The sequence below is a fragment of the Pecten maximus genome, chromosome 8, assembly GCF_902652985.1.
Source record: "Pecten maximus chromosome 8, xPecMax1.1, whole genome shotgun sequence".
Taxonomy (NCBI): Eukaryota; Metazoa; Mollusca; class Bivalvia; order Pectinida; family Pectinidae; genus Pecten; species Pecten maximus.
The window spans coordinates 23,850,879-23,873,183 of NC_047022.1; the positions used below are offsets into that span (position 1 = coordinate 23,850,879).

A 22,305-nucleotide genomic window follows, 5' to 3' on the forward strand; every position below is an offset into this window, starting at 1 on the left:
CGGCAGTGTCAAGACCAACCATTATGTTATAAATCGTCCGATAAAAATCTCTAGGCGCAACGAATGACCAATGTGTGTTTATATTTAGTACATCAATTATGTTTTTTGTCCATACATACAAAAGTAGATTTTGTACCTCTTTTGACATTGCAGTCATGCCTTCATATATACAGGATCTTAAGTAAGTTAGCCGGCTTAGGTTTTCTTCTTGAATCTTATCAATTAAGCTAACAATGGCATTTTCAAAAATAGGAAAGAGTTTTTACAATTTTATCCGTCATAATTGATTTCTACACTATTCAAATGGCTCTGTGTCATTATTTTACTGTCGTTTGTGCTTTTTTCTTGCTATTTTTTTTTATACTTCACAAACATTTAATCGTGCATGTTTCAATCTGCATTTCATAACACGTTCAATGTAGTATATAATATTATAATCTAATGGATTGTTTTAATGAATATATGATATCTGCGAAAGTTTGAAGCTTTTACATTGCTTTTCAATTAGAGCTCAATAAGCTCAACTGACAGTGGCGAAACAACTTAGCTTTGAATATTTTTTGTTCAGTTTTTATTAGGTCATCATGTTTCGTCCGTTGTCGTGCGCCGTCCGCCGTCCGCCGTGCGTAAACTTTTCACATTTCAAACTTCTTCTCAAGTTCCACCAGTGGGATTGAGCTGAAACTTGCCTGAAATGATGCTGGGATGGTCCTGACCAAGTGTTTTTTTTTTTTTTGGGTCGGTCTGAAATCCCAGATGGCCGCCACAGCCGCCATTTTGAAAACACATTTGAAACTTCTTCTCAAGTTCAACTGGTGAGATTGAGCTGAAACTTGTCTGAAATGATCCTGGGATGGTCCTGACCACGTGTTGTTATTTATCAGGTCAGTCAGAAATCCATGGCCGCCATGGCAGCCATCTTGAAAAACACATTTAAACTTCTTCTCCAGTTCCACTGGTGCCATTGAGCTGGAAATTGGTGAGGATGTTAAGGAAGTAGAGCCAACAAAGTGTTGTTATTTTTCGAGTTGATAAAAACTTTGACATGGCAGCCATGGCGGCCATTTTGTAACATGATTGCGCAATCATGGTTTTCCTGAACAACACCTATTTCAAACTTCTTCTCTCAAATTCCACCAGTGGGATTCAGTTCTTACTTACAAAAAAGGATCCTGAGATGTTCCTGGCCAAGTGTTGTTATTTATCGGGTCAGTCAGAAATCTAAGATGGCCGGCAGGGCAACCATCTTGAAAAACACATTTTAAACTTCTTCTCCAGTTCCACTGGTGCCATTGAGCTGGAAATTGGTGAGGATGTTAAAGAAGGAGAGCCAACAAAGTGTTTTTATTTTTCGGCTTCGTAAAAACTTTGACATGGCTGCAACGGTGGCCATTTTGTAACATGATTGCGCAATAATGGTTTTCCTGAACAACACCTATTTCAAACTTCTTCTCAAATTCCACCAGTGGGATTCAGTTCTTACTTACCAAAAAGGATCCTGAGATGTTCCTGGCCAAGTGTTGTTATTTATCGGGTCAGTCAGAAATCCAAGATGGCCGCCAGGGCAGCCATTTTGAAAAACACATTTTAAACTTCTTCTCAAGTTCCACCGGTGCCATTGAGCTGGAAATTGGTGAGGATGTTAAAGAAGGAGAGCCAACAAAGTGTTTTTATTTTTCGGCTTCGTAAAATCTTTGACATGGCAGCAACGGCGGCCATTTTGTAACATGATTGCGCAATTATAGTTTTCCTGAACAACACCTATTTCAAACTTCTTCTCAAATTCCACTAGTGGGATTCAGTTCTTACTTACCAAAAATGATCCAGAGATGGTCTTGACCAAGTGTTGTTATTTTTCGGGTCAGTCTGAAATCCAAGATGGCCGCCACAGCCGCCATTTTGAAAACACATTTGAAACTTCTTCACAAGGTCAACTGGTGAGAGTGAGCTGAAACTTGCCTGAAATGATCCTTGGATGGTCCTGACCAAGTGTTGTTATTTATCGGGTCAGTCAGAAATCCTAGATGGCCGCCATGACAGCCACTTTGAAAAACACATTTTAAACTTCTTCTCCAGTTCCACTTGTGCCATTGAGCTGGAAATTGGTGAGGATGTTAAGGAAGGAGAGCCAACAAAGTGTTGTTATTTTTCGGACTCATAAAAACTTTGACATGGCAGCCATTGGGGCCATTTTGTAACATGATTGCGCAATCATGGTTCTTCTGTACAACATCTATTTTAAACTTTTTCTCAATTTACACCAGTGGGATTCAGCTCTTACTTATCAGAAATGATCCTGAGTTGGTCCTGACCAAGTGTTGTTATTTATCGGGTCGGTCAGAAATCCAAGATGGCCGCTATGGCAGCCATTTTGAAAAACACATTTTAAACTTCTTCTCCAGTTCCACTGGTGCCATTGAGCTGGAAATTGGTGAAGTTGTTAAGGAAGGAGAGTCAACAAAGTGTTGTTATTTTTCGGCATCGTAAAAACTTTGACATGACAGCAACGGCGGCCAGTTTTTAACATGATTGCACAATCATGGTATAATGAACAACACCTATTTCAAACTTCTTCTCAAATTCCACCAGTGGGATTCAGCTCTAACTTGCCAGAAATTATCCTGAGATGGTCCTGGCCAAGTGTTGTTATTTGGGTCAGTCAGAAATCCAAGATGGCCACCATGCCCAACAGTGCCACTAAACCTGCTACAGAGAATGCATACTACAATAGTATAAGGGTCTTTAATTTAGAGTCAGATGACCGTTAAGGCCCCTGGGCCTCTTGTTTCATTTTCTATGTGACGGAAAGGTCGGCTTAAAATGTTCCTGTGATAGCTGCATCGGTGTTGTTGGTTACACAAATGTTTTTTTGTTTTTTTTTATAATAATGATGAGATATTTTGATTTTCTCCAAAAATCTTTCTTAATTTGAACATCGCATCTAGTTGTGAAAATACTGATACCTAGTAACCCTAGCTTAGTGCTGGTCAGGTGATCTCCGTTATGGTCAAACCAATGTTGATGGGGCTATTAATAAACCAGCTTACCTGTGATATATTTGTATATACATTTATATACATCCTTGTATACATTTGTATCTAGGTCGTCACTATAACTGACCTATATTCATAGATTATAATCTGCATTATTTCGTCTCTGGGTCTAATTGATATATGTTCTATTAACGTTTTATCTTTGCTGTATTACAAATATACATGCCATGTACATTAGCGATAATATTAATTTCTTGTGTTACTTATGTAAGAACTGGTTTATGTATGGAGTGAGATCCTATTTTAACATTTTTACGACTTAAGAGAAAATGCTATTGTTCAAATCTGAAGAGTTTTATCAAAATGTGTATTCGCCATGTATGCTTAAGACATCAAAGGTTCTGGGTTTACACAAAAGGAACTTTTTTTTTCATTTTGTTGCAAATCATATACATGTATCTTGTGTAAAAACACGCTCAAATGGATCAGGTGAAATCTGTTTAGAAAGTATGATGTTATGATATTACAATATTTCTGTATCAATTTTAAATCAGTAAATCATAATATGTACAGTAATGTTACAGCATAAACATATACGCGGGTAACATTAAAGAAGAAAATCATAGGGAAAAAATAGGATAGAATATAGTCAAATCTTCCCTAAAGACTGTATTTAAGACCATATCTCTATATAAAAAAACACTCATTTTCTCTCCTGCTTTTGACTTTTACAGACATGTTTTGCTTAAATGAAGAACTCAAAATAAATATTTGGTGATAAAGTATTTTATCATAAAACCAGGATATCCCCCAACGTGAGGATATTTGCACTTTAGATAAGTTATTTCTGTCAAATACATCCATATTTCAAACAATAAAAAAAACATTGATATGCGCAACCAATAATTTATCGATAGTCAAAATATGAAATATCATTAAACAATATTAATTGTCAATCCGATCCTTTAAATGAAAATGTACATTAGTGTTTTTGAGTAAGTTATTGAAACCCTCATGATACTTACATCGGTTTTATTTTTACTCTTTTCTAAACTCAATCATTGGTAATACTCTGTATTCAACACACACCTTACTTTTCAGAACCATCATATGCCAGCCACGACGGAAACTTCGGTAGCAAAGAAGAAGAAACCATTTAGCTGTAGGTATACTCTTATGGAAGAGACACAATGAAATGTTTTTGGTGTGTACACAAGCAAACTCTGATAAACCGAAGCATATTCAAATAGAATGCAATGCTACATCAAGTCACAGTAGTTATATCATTGTAAAAGACGAGGGAACAAAAAGGTTTACTGAGATAATAATAAAGAGCTGTTCACTCGGAATTCTCATCAATAGTTAACTATTTGTTTGATTTTAAATTGCTTCCCTGAACCCCTCCTTACATTTTAGAAATGTTAACGCCATTACACCCATGCTTATCTGTTAAAGGGTGACAAGTGCTTGTTGAGTTCTTATTGCAATGCAATCAACATACCTCTTAACGTCATTTGAATGGAAAAGGACGTATCGGGTGATTTCACAAATAAATAAGGTTTTGCTGCTTTAGGCATTGATAATTTCTGTTACTATGATAATCCAGTATGTGTCCTCATATTCTATTTATAATGATAGTTTCTAATTAAGGTACGTTTTGTCGTTATTGAATCATTAACTTATCCGTTGCGAGAATAATTCATGATACCATTCATATAGTAAAGTTTGGAAAAACCATAGTATTCTGAGTATTATTGGCACTTGATTAACACTTACAAGCGAGAACATCAACTCCCCCTTCAGTTCTCCAAAAATAAACAGGAAATCATTGAACGTTGATCACAACAGAGAAAGATTTTTCGGAATTCGGATTTCCGATTACGGACTTAATTTCGGTTTGATTCTTTGTGATATACATATTTGAATACATATTTCATTATAATGATACTTTTTACAGACGTTAAGCCGATAGTCGTGATGATTGTGCTCGGGGACGCTATACATAACTTCACAGACGGACTGGCAGTTGCAGCCTCATTCAACAGCAGCATTGTGGAGGGTGTATCTACATCTCTGGCGATCATTTGTCACGAGCTACCACAGGAACTCGGTAGGTGTTTCTAACATTGGTGTCACAGGACGAATAACAACTCAAAATATTCATCTTCTTGTCTGTTCTTTATATGAGCGGACAACGTCACCATTATAACAAACATCTCTGAAATACAAATGTAGCCATTTATCCAGGGTCATAAATATAAATAACGATTCTAAGAGGACAACATAACGACCTATATTTTTATACTGCAATATCTAATCATGCAAGAAAGATATACTGTACATATCACATTATTACTGAAGGGTATTAGTATATTTTACCTTCCAAGACATTCATCAGCCTGACCAAATAGTCGTCCTAAAACATGTCATACATGTATAGGTAAGCTTAGAACCCCAGAGGGTGTGTCCTTTGCTATGCACGACACACTGCTAACTGGAACGTCCGCGGTAAACGCAATTGATTATAATATTTCACACACTTTTGCATGCTTTCTCGCACTTTTATACCCTCATTTATCACGGTTACCCCCATACAACTAAATATTACAGAAACATGGCATCTAAAACCATTATAAATAAATGGATTCATGTTTCCGGAATATTCTGTGTATTTGGAATGAATTTCGAAACTATGAAACGTAAATATTGTCTGTTTTTTTTTTTTTTTTTTTGTTAGTTATTGTATGAAATAATAGAATGTGTGTATATTGAAATCGGCGTAAGCCTGTAGGGAGAAGATATGCTACACACACTGCTTTTAATGAGGACAATGTTTTCAATCTTATTCTATATGAAGACTTAGCCATGATTTTTTTTTTTTTTTTTTCGTTTTAGGTGACTTTGCTATCTTAATGAAAAATGGACTGAGTTTTAAAATGGCATTGGTAGCAAACCTACTGTCCTCACTAACAGCCCTACTGGGTTTCTATATCGGAGTCTCGCTATCCAAGGGCGTCGGAGCTAGCCAGTGGATCTTTTCTATCGCAGCTGGCCTCTTTCTCTACATCTCACTGGTTGACATGGTAAGGACCAAGGGTTAATAAGAATTGAGATTGGTTTTTCGTATGAGTCAGGGGAGGTAACACCTAAACGATAGAAATATTGCGTCGTAGTGTTGAGCATATTCTATGCTAGACATTCAACATAATTGATAAAATCGAGAGTCAAAGAAAACCCTAAATTGTCAAAGAGCATTATTTCACTGTAAGATGAAACAAAGATAAAGCTGTTATTGCACACGGTAGATGGGTCTTGGTAGATTCTCAGTATTTTCCATAATGTAGCAAGAAGGACAACTTGTATATGATCTAGCTAACTAATTATGTTTTTAACTTAATACACATAAATTAAACATCAATAATTTCACTCCCACTAATGTATACGTAAACCTTTGAAATTAAGAAAATGAAAAGTAAACGAAAATGTAGATCTCTAGGAACAAAATAGTTTATTAATGATCGATTGATTATATTTCCAGATTCCAGAGCTTATCAGTGCAGGAGCTGGCCGCCTGAAGACGATTATATACCACAACATTGGAATAATTATCGGAATATTGATTATTCTCCTCTTGTCAATATTTGAGGACAGTATACATATATAATCATTACAACCTTCATGAGACTTTGATTCATGAACACAAAAGGAATGGGAAAGAAAAACAATTTTATTTCAAACTAGCATTAAATTTTACCATAAATGACGTAGCTTCTCACAATATTAACAGTAAACGAACTCTTTCGTGTTTCCGTGATGACATTCAGGTAAATACACGAGTGATATTCCACTTTGTAAAGAACATTCAGTTTTTATAGGAGAATTATGTTGGGTCTAATCCGATGTATATAGGATATTAAAAGGTTTTGATCAATCATACACAAGAATACCAACCCACAGTAACTGAGTATTTATCTGGCCCATTTAGGAATATAATACTATTCTCCACCAGGAAACTTAGTACTGTATAAAATTATCAGATTCTGATACAAAGCAAGTCGGGCCTTGGTATAGAATTCAAGAATTCAGCACATTGAAGCTAGTATAAAGGGGGAACATGCAAAAAGTTATATACTTCAAAACAACGAAATAAACATTATCGCGCACATTTACACCCCAAACCATCCATATACTTATCTATACAGGCGCGAATCCAAGGGGAGCCTACCCGGCGTTCGCCACTCTCTCCTAAGAGAAACGAAGAAAAAGGAAAATAAGAAAAAGTGTAGAGCGAGAATAATATGATTTGTTCTACGGAAATATTGGTCGTCTCATATCTTTGACCACGGTTATTTTTTTTCAATTTCAGAACTCAAATTGCCGATGATGTCAAAAGTTAATGTTTTCACCAAATTAATAACAAAAACAAAAAACAGCAATATAAACAAAAATGTTCCTCTCGTAACAGTGCTCTTCTCTCCAAGATCTCACTATCGAGACCATATCCCGCCTCCTTCGCAATCTTGAAAGAGTGCAATGCATCACACACCGAAATAAACATTTGTGTTAAACAAACAAAAAGTAATAATAATAAAGTGAAAAAATGTTCTTCGACACAAAATTCAAGGCCCCGCCCATCGGGAATAAGATAATTGATGCCTATAAGCGCCGTTTAATTGCCAATCCTATCCTGTCTTTTCACATGTCTAACATATCATTTTCTCATTCTGGTCACAATGAACATTTACTTTTGATAACATCTGTGATGATACCGCTATTATACAACAGATTATAATATACCATATTTTTATTGTTTTCTCAATTAGTCGCATACAATCTACATTGATAGTCTCTTATATAGTCTAAGAACACACTATTTCTTTCAGAGAAGTAGCCCAAAGATCTTTCGCTCAATTCCGACTAGGACTCAAATGCTGTTATACAAAATACTACATGTGCCTTAAAACAGCTTTATTTTGTTGGAAATGGAATCCCGGCAGTCTAAGAAATGCAAGATTTTGACCATTTCTTCGAAAGCTTCTTGGGGCCTAGGCGGCCTCAAAACCCTTCGCCATAATCTTCTGTCTCTTGACGCGCTCCTGTTATATGATACGTACATATCTCCACTTAAGCGATTCGTTACACCAAACAAGTCCCAGCATACATCCACAATCACGAGAGTCCCTTCAGTATTCTCTTTCTAAATTAATGGCTGCCCAAGCCACTGCACATCAGCACGTCACTCTTGTTAAATATAACTCGCACACTGCAAATATGATGACTGAACTGGTGATAATCCTTTTTATAACTTATCTTGCCCCTGATGACCTGGCCCCTGATGACCTGGCCCCTGATGACCTGGCCCCTGTTTCACCAGCGTTCCTAGATTTAAAGAAAATCCCTCAACTTGAAATTTTCCATAGGAAAGGTTTTCTTTTGAACTTCCTTTACTACTTAAGTTAAAGAATCTCGACTGATTCCTTCCAGTTTTGTAATTATGATTTGGTAATATACATCATATTCTGTTTTCTGTATCCATTTTTATGAATCTAAAAAGCATTTTTGAATAAAAGATGTCAGTTTTTGTCACTGGTCCGTCATACTAAGGACTATTCGATTTGTTTTCATTGTCACCCAGTGTTACACACTCTTGAACATTTAATGGGAGAAAATGAATGTGATATGGAATTGTCAACATACTATCTATAGAAACTTTTAAACACATTGAGATGCAGTAAATCCTAAGTTCATGTGAATGATACCAATGCTAACGCCTTATAGTTTTCTGTTGTACTATAACTCTGACCAATTTTTCATGTGGTTGTCTTTGTATTAAGTTCAAGCCGAGCTTTGATTGTAATGAGATGAACATATTTTAGTAACAATATTATTTTAAAACGTACAGCAAACGTATACAAACGAATTTCAAATCCTGGAATCTTTTCCGTCCTTGTCTTAGCGAAATAGTTTGCCCCCTAAATAGTGCTGATGTGGTTTTGACCATATGCACATATATCTCGTGCATACTGTTAAACATCGTATGTAAATATGCTGTGTTCAGGTCATTAATGTTTGTATTGCCCTAGATTTGTATAAATTGAAAATGATGTAATTTTGTGTTCATACTTGTGACCTATGTTGGAATTCTTTACTGATAATTTTACTCCTTGGAGATCATGCATAAGATTTGTATGAGATGTTTCCTTTTTGCAAAACGTTTTACAAGTATCATGCAATTTTTGCTTATAATTTAAGATAAAGTGTATAATGCTTTTATCTCATTTTTCATAAAAATATCACAGAACCTCATTTGATAGTTATGTATTGCCTGTATGAATACAATTGCTATGACGTTATCGTTATTTAAACTGTCACATGTAATGCAGTCATATTGACAATAAATGTAAGCTGATTACCGTACGATATATGTACATACATTCCAGAGATTTTTTCTTACTTTTCTCGAGTTTATCTTTAGATTTGTATATGCTCTTTCTTGTTTGCTTGATCATGATCATCAAAGAGATTAAGGCAAAGCTATAGTATGCGTCATCTGTAGCGACTTGCAAAACATTTACATAACGTGAGGATGCATTGCGCCATATTGTCGCCATGTTAAATTTATGATTACTAAATAATTTAAAGTATGATGCATTATATGATACAATAGAATATCATATCTCATTAACGTCCTCAATTGATACCATCAATCAATACAATGTATTAACATCTTATCATGTTCCAATTATTATAATTATCATTTTTTGTTTGTTTGGTTATTGGTGTTTTCATTTATATATGTCAGCAGTATATTTACATAGCAGGTTTTCACCATGTAATTGCTGTAAACAAAGAGTTTGTTTTATAGCATGCCGCCCTTCAAAAACATGCTTATTTCCTTTTGAAAGGACTTTGATAATATTGCCATTTGCACAGTTCTTATATTATAACTTTATATATTAGACCAAGCAAACCTGATGAACGGTCAAGAGGCAAAGCATATGAACGATCTCCTTTTCGAGCTCTGAACCAATTAGCCTTTACCTTTAACCTCAAGTGTATTTAAGCGTGCACATTAGGAAAGTAACTGGTTAAAATGCTCAAACCGCAACCAGTTCGTACACATATTTAAAGTATACTCTTTCTCAGACATGACAGTAAATTGCTCATATGAAGTTGAAATACCTTATTGTCCTATTTATATAGTAGTCTGTAACCAATCCCTCGTACCAACGACCATATACAAGTATGACCAACTGAGTAATCTTTCTGATCTATCATAGTTACTTCTTTTCGTTACATTTTTGTACTTTTTATGTATCCTGCTAGTTTTTCAGGGGTATGCTAAGTCATTTGACCCCTCTAGGCCAATGAGTGCTTTATGCTACAGGCGACTGGGACAAATGCTATTGAAGAACATTCTTTTGTATATTTGATATGGTACCAACGGTTATGTATTTTAAAGTTTATGCAAGGGATTATTTCAGGTAGCTATCAATGTTGTAAATATTTTTTCCACTCACTTGTGTTCATTAGATGCACTGTTTGACTTTATAATTCAATTTTATGCTTTTGTGTGGCAAGCAGTATATGTTCATCAAGTAAAGCATTAGATTCTACCACTGATATAACATTATTTCCATGTGATTGAGGGTATGGTGGCTACCACTTATAATGCATACTAAGTGTTATTATTGGGCTGCCACATATATCAGCCCTCTAGTCAGATCTTAACTGAAGGCGTCCTGGTTCTGATGTCCGGTTCCGGCTTCGAGAGAGCAATGATAAAAATCTGCTTTGATTTTTCAACTGAGAAAAATGTAAGCAATCAAATATGTATTAAAACAATAATATCTTGACAGTTTGCATCGTGAATAAGAACTACCTTCGTTCTGGTTTATACAGATGTAATTTTACATAATCATGTTTTTAAGATGTCTTGTCAAAGAAATGAAACATGCTTTCAATGACGGTAACTTAAATTTCATATCCAAGACCGCCACGAAATTATATTGATGTATTTTGTAGGTTTCTTTTTGTGCCTTATTCTAAATGTCATCAAAAAAGGTTTATATGACAATTAACAGATGACTGTAGTAAACTGTAATATTTTCTGAACCTTAATTTTTGCTTTTTACGTGTGAACATTGTATATATTGCTGAATGAATATGTTACAGAAAACTAACTGTTACTGAATGTTAAGATATTATATACTTTTGCTACAATAAAAACATTTAACATAAGAAAAATGCTTTCTAATGTTATTTCACTACTGACTCGTTTTAACTAGACATTCATGTTATATATAAATGTAGTATATAATGAAATAAATTCTTAGCTAAAATCAGACACAAAAATCCTGAAAAAACGATAAACATGGAACTCGCATTAAAGATAAAATGAAAGGATACCGTGCTGATTGTCAGTAACCTTAGGGCCGTGATAATGAAATATGGCAAACAGTAGCAATTTCAGACAAACTGTTCAAATCCCAATACAGTATTTCCTGGCTAATTCGGTCCCTTTATAATCCGGATTAATGGTATGACTGCTAACGCCGGTCCCTGTATAATCCAAATTTACAGTATGTTCTGGTAAAGCCGGTCCCTATAAATTATGGATTTATAATATAACCTGGTTAAACCGGTTCATGTATAATCCGGATTTACGGTATGACTGGTTTACGCAATTTATGCTTTAGTATCGTTCCTGCCTTCCATACCGACATGTATGGTGTTAACACGTCCAGTTAACATCTGTATTTCAATTGCAAGAAAATGCACACGAGTACCCCTAGGCCTTCAACCAAAATGATTACTATATGACTTTTTTTAAATCTCTCAAACGTGCTTGTTTTTCGTCTGTAACCTAGTTTATTGAAAGGACATTATTTTTGAAAAGTAATGTTGAAGTTTAAAACGAACAAATACCCTCATCTTTCCAGGAAATAGTAATGTAATATACCGAAATGTCTGGACGTGTCAAAATCATCAATTATTTGCTGTAGATGTTGATAGTTTCTTCTATAGCGCTACTCTGTCGTAGGATGCAGCAGGGAACAATAACAAGCCATACAAACAAACAAACCTGAAGAATAATCATGCCGTCATGCTCAAAAGTATCTATAACACACAAAAGGATCATTTGTTTGACCCGTAAATGTCAGTAAATCACAGTGACGATCGACCGAGAAGTTACTATGTCTTATTCCTATCCCTACTGAGCATGTGTCGATAACATAAAGCATCTTCTATGAAGCAACAGTAAGCGTGATTACTAGAGAGAATGTTCCCAAAAATACAATTACAAAGTACAACCGAAAGAAAAAGTGATCTAGTGCGCGTGCTGCGTCCTGCCAGGTCATGTCTTCTGTTGAAACAGTCACACTCGAAGGCCTATCTGCTTCCGCTTTAGGAGTTGCGTCCGCAGCATCTGAGATTTGTCGATGGTTCTTCCTTTCGCAGAACATTTCCTTTAACTTTGTCCTACAAACTTGCTGGAGGATGTTTGGAACTGGTTTGTCTTCTTCGGAATGGTGACAACGAATGACGATGATTGTCAAAACTACAGACAACATTCCAAGGATGAGGGTACTGATGATGTAAATTGCTGAAACATTAAACAGGAAAAAGACAATATCAACTAAAAATAAAACAGAAGAGGAGTCCATGGATGTGGTGACTACAATGAAATCAATATGTTTGTTCTCATTTTGCGATATCTGATTTTCGAATGTGTAATGTTTATTTCATGAAAACATTAGTTGACCCTCGCAAATTATACCAATACATTGAAAAACAGTTTTTCAATATACCGGCTTCGGATATTTTCAGCATCAATTATATACCGTTAACTACAATGTGTGGACAGGCATTAAAGCACCTTCAAAATTAGTCAAAGTATGCTTATATGAAAAAAAATAATTATATATATATATTTATTTAAATATGTACATAGTATGCCTTATTGTAATTATTTAACAGGAGAAATTAACTTCCACAACGTTTTTTAAGGTTGAGTAGCTCAACTCTGTTTCATCCATGTAACTGCCGTATTTATGTAAATCAATAAAGTGTTCTTAACAGAGTCAAAATTAATTTAAACTACAAAAATGTACCTTGGTGATGTTTCTGACAGTTTTTTAACGTCCAAATTGAAAGTTTTAAGTCGGACTTGACGAACATTGGTTTTTATAATTAGGTACTATTTTACTCTTCATACTATAACTTACATTATTGTCTAGATGATATTTATTTAGGACTTCAATTCTATTTTACATTTGCTCCTTTTATGTCTTAATTTACTTTTATGCTATATTTTAATTATTTGTAATCAATCCCGTAGTTGGACCTTCGGGTCTGTTGAACTTGAAATAAATAAATTAAAATAAAATAAATAAATCAAATTTACAAACACAAAATATATATTTGATAATTTGATATGCATTTATAAAATTCCTTTTTCTAGTATGCACATGAATTATACGACTACATGCAGTATTTCTCTTCATTGCTTTGTGCAGTGTTACCTCCCATAATCTTGGAGTTATCCCCCTTTGCACAGTATATCCAATAGGCAATTTGGAAAAGCTACTGAGAAAGGCAAATCCCCACCCTCCCTGCCCATTTTCACACCTTTTCTGCTTTGGGCTATTCTGTTTTATATTGCAGGCACGTTCTCCAATTCGTCAAGACTTCGACCACGACATGCAGAGGTGCTGGCGGTATTTTTCTGGTAGACAACAGATTGCTCTGCTTTTTTGGAAAGTCTATATCATGTTACATCACATTATAGTATCAGCTTTTGAGTCTGGAGGAATATCCTGTTCCCAGTTTCCTCCAACTCTTTAGCTGTCACGTGGTTGAAGTTTTTGGCCATCATTCGCCATTTACTTGTAAGTTTAGGAACAATTAAAAGACATAAGTAGTAAAGAAATTGTTATCTTTGTTCTTTGTTCAGAGTGTCTTCTATCTGATAAATACATTCGATGGTCTATTGCACATGACAACTCTTTAAATTTTAGCACACCATGTGTTTTGATAATGTCTGACCCTTGACATGCAGGTTATTCATCATTCGACATTCGCGTGATTTTTCATTTATTTATTATTAATTACACTATAGCCAAGTACGAAAACGACTTTGCTTTGAATAATGGCAATAACTATATTTGATTTTTATAATAAAAACATAAAAATCATACCGCTGTATATTGAGCTCACTTGCTTTAAAAATGGCAGACAATATTTATTTTCAATAATAGAAACATGAGATTTATTAAAGTTGCATAATAATCGAATGATTAATCGAAAGCAGCTGCGTTTTGAGGGGGGAAATGTCTGGGGCAGAGTATGAAAAGCATACACATCTTTATGATTGATCAGCTAATTACCATTAGCAAAATATGATAAAAGCAAATTCTTACATAGAACGGAGACTGTCGTAGAAGACGAAGGGATGTTGTCGGCTACTAGCGTCAAGTATACGGCATAGGACAGGACGACAGTCAGACTGTAGCCAATCTTTTCACCGGAGTCGACAGGAAGCTTGAACACCATGCAGGTCAAAAATGCTAGTGATATCGTAGGGACTAATGTATTTAATATATGGTAAAGCGGTCTACGCTTCAACTGGAAACCAAACGTCAATGCAGAATATGTCAAAACCTCCCTGGATACTAGGTTCCTAGACGTTCTGAAGCCTATATAAATCCATTCTCCATTTGCATGTAAATCTTGTGCATCGACAGGCGTGTCGCGGAAGGCGAGATCCACTTCTTTCAAGCTGTACGCCAATGATGTCATGCTTATTGAACATGTCTGTGTATCAAATGGATAAAGCAATGTATCTATATCACAGTAGGTATCGAATATCCCTGAAATCCTCCAGGTTAGAATTCCTTTGGTGCTAATCGCTATAGGACTGCCGCTATCGCTCATGGCCGATATGTCGCTAATTCTGAAAGACACCAAAACAATGAAGAAATAAAGCAAATAAAACAATAAAAAGGTCGATTTTTTTTTAACCAAGTAATTATAGAATTGGAATTGTATCAGGATAATGACAAAATTGCGAAAAGACCATGTGTAAATCGAGGCACCTATCGTGCAAACGAACAATTGAACCTTAATGTACTATCGACAAAGGGCGTGGTCATGAATGTGTGAAATGTTAATGGTATGTTATTATTCCAAAATGCCTTATGGAAAATAATCATTCAAAGTATTTATAGACGGGTGTTGAAAACGTAATTATTAATGGCATACGTAGTTTTAACGCATAACCGAAATCAAACACATGACATAATGGACCAGATTGATTACAAGTAATACTAAGCATATCAAACAATATCCTGGAGCTCGAATCAGCACAATCTTTATTTAGCGTAATGCATTTAACTCGCAAAGCGTAAAATAAGAATAGCGCTCACCAGTCATCAAATTCAAAGCTGTGAATTTCGTCTGCACGAAAGCATCCCTTCATAACTAAGTGAATCGTTTTCCAAAACCTATAATTCCTGAATACTATCAGGAATGTGTAAAATGCACAGATGAATGTCACCTAATACAGATGTTGAAACAGTAAAACAATGCACATTATATCTGTTTCAATCATTTTCAAGAATTATGTGTCACAAGTGGACAATTGCTTTCATTTAATAAAAAAAAACATAACATTCGTATAAAGTCTCCTATATTTGAAAAAAAATGAGAATAAACAGATAAAACATCCAATCATTTCTGGTGACAATATACTCACGAATTATCTACGACAACGGATGGATGCCAAACATATTCCTCGGAAGTGAATAGAATAGTTACATCTGATCGATATGGATGTATATTATCCCAGAAAAGGCGGTCATCCCGCCACGTCTGCAAATAAAGCATATTTATCATTTTAAGGATCGGTTTCATAGGCTTTTCAAAATCTGATACTTTCTTTTTCGGATTAATTATCGAAAGCCACAATAGATATTACTGAAGTATCGCCTTAAAATACTAATTGAGAGTAAGAAACAGTGGAGTCAAAATAAACACAACGGTATTATACAGCTGTTTTGTCGTGAAAGAAACGTAAAAATGAAGATTTGGAAGTTCGATAGCCCCATGATTTGATACATATTCTAATTTTCAATATTGGATCGTTCAACGATACCAATTTGCCGATGTAACTGCCGAAGATTGAAATAGCAAACTGTTAAAGAATCACTATAAATATGATCCTCCCTTGATTGTAATGAAGACATCACCAGCTATTCGAAACCCCTCGCTGTGCTAAGTTGACAAAATATGGTAGAGTTATCGAATCATAATGCCCCTTAAGAAAACCCTGCTAAATATCAACACAAGAGATGATAGTTATGGCAGTTTGTTTGAAGTAACCGAACTATCTTATAATAAATTTCGCTGAAAGAAAAGAGGACGACGAAAATCTTTAATTAATAAGGGTGACCTCAATTTGTATCCCGGGAGAACGAAATGAAAATTCATTCAAGTGATTATTGTTATGAGTAAGTGAATGAAGTTTTATGACAATTAGATATAGGTCGTTAGAACGAGGATGTTAAGATTCTTTTCATAGCAACAGTGACATTGTTTTTACCTCAGGGTTGTAAAACCTGAACTCTTGACGGATGAACGGAAGACAGACGACCGAGCACGGACGAAGAGCGATTTGAATAGCCCACCATTTGATAACAATGGACTATTATTTTTTAATACTGATAAGTTACCTTGTACGTCATTCAATTGCTTTCTCTTATAAAAATGTAAGTACAAAATTAAAGGCCTCCTTTTACCAATATACAAGCCTGAATTATGTCATTAACCTGGATTTTGTCTTTTTTTTTTACATTTACATCATAAATGTTGCTGACTTACCAGTAAAAAGTAAGCTGTCGTCGTCAGCTGCTGTTCTTTTATATTCTGAAAATGAACATATCACTTTATGAATATTTTCTGAAAATTGGAATGTTTTAAAATTCAAATACACAAACGAAACTGTTGTCTATGTTTACATGAAGTACGAATCATTCGTCACGAGCCCTCAACACGAAGCATTAAGAAATGTGTATAAGCCTTGGGCGAAATTTCATCTATTAAAAGAAAACGTACTCTCTTGCAGTATAATGCCATTTAATGTTCTCCCAATGTCTTAGTATGACGAGCACATTTAAAAAGTTAAATATCAAACTTTTATCCGGGTGTCATCTTTTTTTAAAATACATATATGGTTACTTGTGGATTTGTTTCCCCCCGATGAACGTATGAATCTGTCAAGAGTCAAATGCTGTATTTATAAAGGACGATTATTAATTAAGAGCCGTACATTTTCAGTTGTGATACACTTCGTAAGCGTTAAGTGTCGATTAGCATTTTCATTGGCGATACATTTCCATTAGCATTATATTTTGAAAAGCATTTTCATTAGCCAGTATGTTTCCTTAAACAATCCCGTTTTCATTAGAGTTACATGTGATTTCTCAGTCGGTGGGTCACTTTGGCTTTCCCTATGCTGGAGGTAGTTGCATTATTCAATTATAGTCTTTTGATAGGTATATACGTGGTTTTATTCACCTGAAAAAAGTATCGACCGAAGACAAAGACTGACGTTGATATTTTTTCAGGTTAATAAAACCATGTATTAACCGAAATAAAAAGCCTGTAATAGTTACATTACACAATGACTGTATTGATTTAATAATCATGAAATGAATGCAAGAAAAATTTAATCTTGTAATGATAGAGACCGATTTTTGAAGCACTTGTAAATATTTCATTTTATCTTTTAAACACTTAACAATCAAATCGAATACATTGGAATGCATTCGATACACTGGTACTTTTGATTTTTGATATTTTAACAATTAAAGTTATTGCTTGTCATGTTTCAACAGCATGCAAGACATTTTATACTGTTGGACAATACCAAGAGGAAATAATTCATAATTGATCTATTTGGGAAACAGCCAGTCAACCAGCATTTTACCAGCCTTTTTGCACGGCTGGTCAATATGACTTTTTATTGGGAATCATGGACACTATGAGGGAGATTGCTTTGTTGTGAACCTCATATTGAAGGATTTGAATTTTGCCGGACATATTGTATTATTTTTCAACATAATCCCCTTCAGTTTCTACACACTTTTGCCAGCGGTGTTTAAGGGCCCCAATGCCACTTTTATAGAACTCCTTTTCTTGGCTGTTCAGAAAGCCATCCATTGCATGTATGAAGTCCTCATCGGACTGAGATGTTCCTGAAACAGTTGTTTTCAGTTTTGGAAATAGATGGAAGTCTGATTGAGAGAGATCATTTGAATAAGGCCCTATATAGTCAAGTATTTAAAAGAACATCATTGTGTACCTCCTTCAATACGAAGCTCACAACATATCAAATATCCTTGTAATTTAGCCAATCAGAAATTGTGAAAAATATCATTTGATAAAGCAGAGCTAGTGAAAATAAGCCGTCATTAGAAAGACAGTCAAACCTCGTTATCTCGATCACTTGGTTACAAAAAAAACGCTTTCGAGGTAGCCAATCATATTTTATGTAGAATGTTTAATGTTATATATTTTTTTACTTTACTGAGTTAAGTTAGGTCGTCGACTTATCGAGTTCGAGATAGCGAAATTTGACTTTTAATATTTCTCACCAAGTCGTTGAAATTGATGATGTTTAATGAAACTTGTACATCTACAGTAGCACTGGGACGTGAAAACATGTTGTAGGATTGGTTCTCAAAGAGAAGTGTCCGGAGCTCATTCTCTCGTTGAAATGAATACATCTGAGAGACGCATGTTCCAAACACTAACAATAAAAGATATCGGATATGAAGGTGTGTACCAATGTGGACCATTTTGTTGTTATTTAATGAAAAAAAAATTTTTTGCTGGAAGATACAAATAAGCAATATTCATTTATTATGCTACTCAAAACATCAGATTCATATATAAATACACATGTTAAAGCTTAGAAACGAAATCTCACACAGATAAACGTGTGAATACATCTACCAAGTGGAAGAAGAAACGAAATGTCACACTGGGTTGAAAACACCTACCCAGGGTAAGATGAAACGAAATGTCACACTGGTAAAAGTGTGAAAACACCTACCCAAGGTAAGATGAAACGAAATGTCACACTGGTAAAAGTGTGAATACGCATATCCAAGAGAAGGGAAAATGAAATCACACACTAATTAATACTTGTGGATACATCCATCTAGGGTAAAGCATTAAAACAATTGCAAAATTACATAATTAGAAGTCGGAATCACCCGTCTATGGTAATAGGAAAGTTACTGGTTCTGGTACACGTGTGGATACACTTACCCAGGGTAAGAGTAAAGGTTAGCACGTGACATTCCTCTTTCATAACAATTACATGACGCCACGACGAAATTACAACGACGTCACCGAAAAAAAAGTCTGTATCTTTCTTCTTCCAAAACCTGGAATGTGCGTTTGAAGTGTTCGTGATAATTGTTCTTATGTTTTTTCATGCTTTGTATTTCCTTCATATTACCTTGAGCTATATGTAATATATATATAGATTTTATAATGCATCTGAGTATAATTGTATGCCGCTACTCGTTCAATATTCTGTAGAAAATGACATTAAGACACACGTGTTCGTGTAAGTAATACTTTAAACGCACTACAACATGAATAATAGATATGATACGGTACAGATGAAGTAGCAAAATTAATAGCTCTATAAAATGAAAATATATTTATAGATGCATTCAATAAATACAGTGGTATAAACACACCTTACCTGCAGTTATTATCCAAAGGATGACCAATCCCTTCATTCTGGTGTCTTTCCAATGATAATCCGAATGTATTGATTAAAAGCAACGCGAATAAATCACTACACTACTTTATTCCTGCATAAACAAGTCGTTCCTAGAACATGTCACTATACATATAGAGTGACTGACATTTTAAATTAGTTTAAATCTATCACCAGGTATAAACGATAGGTATACAAAATATTTTTCGGCGCGAGCGGTGGCTGGTAGGTTATTAATGTCATTTACGATTTGAGCCCCTCGGCAATCAAAATAGTCTAGAGATAATAATAAAATGAATCGAAACGAAGAAAATGGATTCTGAAATACTTTTTTTTCTTGCTTTTCACTGATTGATTAATATATCATAATTATGTTTTAATGGTCACTGTCTGTAATATCACCATATTGCGAGCAAGATCTTATATATAGATATATATATATAAAATAAATTTACATACTGGTACCAATGTGTGATCGGTATGTGTTTTCTCATACACGTTTGTGTTTAGGGCTGAGTGTTACTATCTACAGATAGGTACCATGTCTGGATTTCTCTCCGATTAAAACAAAACGGGGATTTCTCAAGACGAAACCTAGCGATACTGCGTCATTTAGGCAATAAACCATTAAATAACAAACTGTTTAAAATCATTCGAAATTCATTGACGCCAAAGGATAAAACCATTTAAAAGCTATTAACGATGATATCAGCGTCCCACGAAACACTTGTTACTGTACAGACCACAAATCTTGTATAATGAAAGGGCTGAGCAGCCCAGTCAGTTAATGCATTTTTGAAAGTTTAGGGAGAGGAAGGGTGTTGCTTGGGCTGTTGAGCTAAAATGTTAAGAACTTGCTCCATTCTCATACTGAACTCATTCCGTTACTTACAGCTCATTTACAATGTACCATAACTTTAACAAGTACGACAAAAACAGTTTTAGGAATTTTCAATGCTAATATTATGCAAAAGTTGACATGAAAGAAGGTCATTAAATTGTAGACTTTTATCGGCACTCGCTTTTATATATGTAATATGCAGCAGCCGACATTTTGAGCACATAGCCTAACCCAATACTCTTATATCTTGCCACTATCAGCGTCCAACAGTCACCGACCTTACATCTCGAGGTACCAAGGTTCCATGGTACCAAACATATCCGTATACATGTCAGTAAAATGTTTATGCAAGATATATATGTCAAAATCACAGCTTGATGTGTTTATCCTTCGTTTATTATGACACCATCGCGAACGTTGGGCGAATTATCCAACTCGGTAATTTAAGGGAAATTCTGAGTCGGAACGTCACACAGATGAGTTACCGATGCATGAAAATACGAGAAATATGCTTGTTTGTTGAATTCTTTGAATTATATATCCTAATATGATCTATAACAAAACTTGTCTAACATATTAGAATAAATAATTCAACGGATTTAACAAACAAGTATATAACTAGATAACTTATCTGTGTGACAATCCGATGTAGATTTTTTTGGTCATCAATGCCAATTTTTAACCCCATCTTTGCTGTTAGATTACAAATGTTGATTTCTCCAGTCTTATACTTTTTGGGGTATGCCAATAACATTTTTATGTAATTGATATTCAATTTGAAATGTGTCCAGTCATTGATAAACGACATAAACAACACATAATGGTCTCCTTTATCATTCTTGTGTATTTCAAACAACTGTAACCCTGGTAAATACTAGCCGCAATATACCGCTCGGCTAGAGAGATCTCTTTAGCTCGATCGGCTGAGCGTAAGACTAGTAAGCCAGAGTTCCCGGGTTCGATCCCTAGCGGAGGCAGTGATTTAAATTTAATTTATCATGCGCTCTGTTACATTGGCGCCCATGTAGGGACTCGGGAATGATACTCATCGCTGCTTGCGAAAGCATCGCTGTTACCCCTGGAAACTCGAGGACGAGTTCTTTCCTGGAGGGGGAGTATGTAACCCTGGTAAATACTAGCCGCAATATACCGCTCGGCTAGAGAGATCTTCTCTTTAGCTCGATCGGTTGAGCGTAAGACTAGTAAGCCAGATGTCCCGGGTTCGATCCCTAGCGGAGACAGTGATTTAAATTTAATTTATCATGCGCTCTGTTACACAACAAACATGGCAGTTGTCTCTAGGCACAGTTTCTTGACAGAGATGACATAATGCTTGTAATATGCTTGTTTGTTGAATCTACTGAATTATATATACTTATATGTGAGGCAAATTCTGTTTAATTTTCTATCTAATTTAAGACAAAAGAAAGCTCGATGTCGAGATGTCTAAATTGCGGACCTGGGACGAGTTCCGGATCACCTCCATGTTACCACTAGGTGTTTATCGTACGTTTTGTGGTATGTTTCATTCATCAGTGGAAAAAATATTGATTTTAAACTTTATTTGGATATTTATAGTAATCCTAAATAATGGGACAACGAGATGTACATATGTATTTTGCAAATTAAGTAGAAAAACGCCCAGATTTGCTCTTGATGTTCTGAGCCCAGCT

General features: G+C 35.0%; 2 protein-coding genes across 6 annotated transcripts in view; one reads left to right on the forward strand and one right to left on the reverse strand.

Annotated features, from left to right (window-relative positions):
• Nucleotides 1-10,388, forward strand: part of LOC117332860 (zinc transporter ZIP12-like) — an 86,458-nt gene extending 76,070 nt beyond the window's left edge. For all 5 annotated transcript variants that reach the window (XM_033891912.1, XM_033891916.1, XM_033891913.1 and 2 more), the window contains 4 exons: nucleotides 4,095-4,155; nucleotides 4,951-5,103; nucleotides 5,889-6,076; nucleotides 6,532-10,388. In XM_033891912.1, the coding sequence (XP_033747803.1) occupies nucleotides 4,095-4,155; nucleotides 4,951-5,103; nucleotides 5,889-6,076; nucleotides 6,532-6,657 (528 nt within the window). In that variant the 3' untranslated portion in view covers nucleotides 6,658-10,388. The remainder of the gene's footprint in view (nucleotides 1-4,094; nucleotides 4,156-4,950; nucleotides 5,104-5,888; nucleotides 6,077-6,531) is intronic.
• Nucleotides 10,389-11,023: 635 nt separating this feature from the next.
• LOC117332859 (acetylcholine receptor subunit beta-like) lies at nucleotides 11,024-18,827 on the reverse strand. Its single transcript, XM_033891910.1, has 5 exons — nucleotides 18,650-18,827; nucleotides 16,875-16,919; nucleotides 15,751-15,866; nucleotides 14,417-14,949; nucleotides 11,024-12,600 (listed from the first exon to the last, which is right to left on the reverse strand). Exons 1-5 carry the CDS (start codon nucleotides 18,779-18,781, stop codon nucleotides 12,242-12,244), a joined length of 1,185 nt encoding a protein of 394 aa, XP_033747801.1. The 5' UTR covers nucleotides 18,782-18,827; the 3' UTR covers nucleotides 11,024-12,241.
• Between the last annotated feature and the right edge of the window lie 3,478 nt (nucleotides 18,828-22,305).

Excerpts from the sequence above, each read along its gene's own strand:
- LOC117332859 (XM_033891910.1), bottom strand. The coding sequence starts at position 18,781 with ATGTATTCATTTCAACGAGAGAATGAGCTCCGGACACTTCTCTTTGAG. Across the intron at positions 15,867-16,874 it reads CGACAGCTTACTTTTTACTG|ACGTGGCGGGATGACCGCCT; the intron begins GTAAGTCAGCAA and ends CTTTATTTGCAG. Across the intron at positions 12,601-14,416 it reads TACGACAGTCTCCGTTCTAT|CAATTTACATCATCAGTACC; the intron begins GTAAGAATTTGC and ends TTAATGTTTCAG.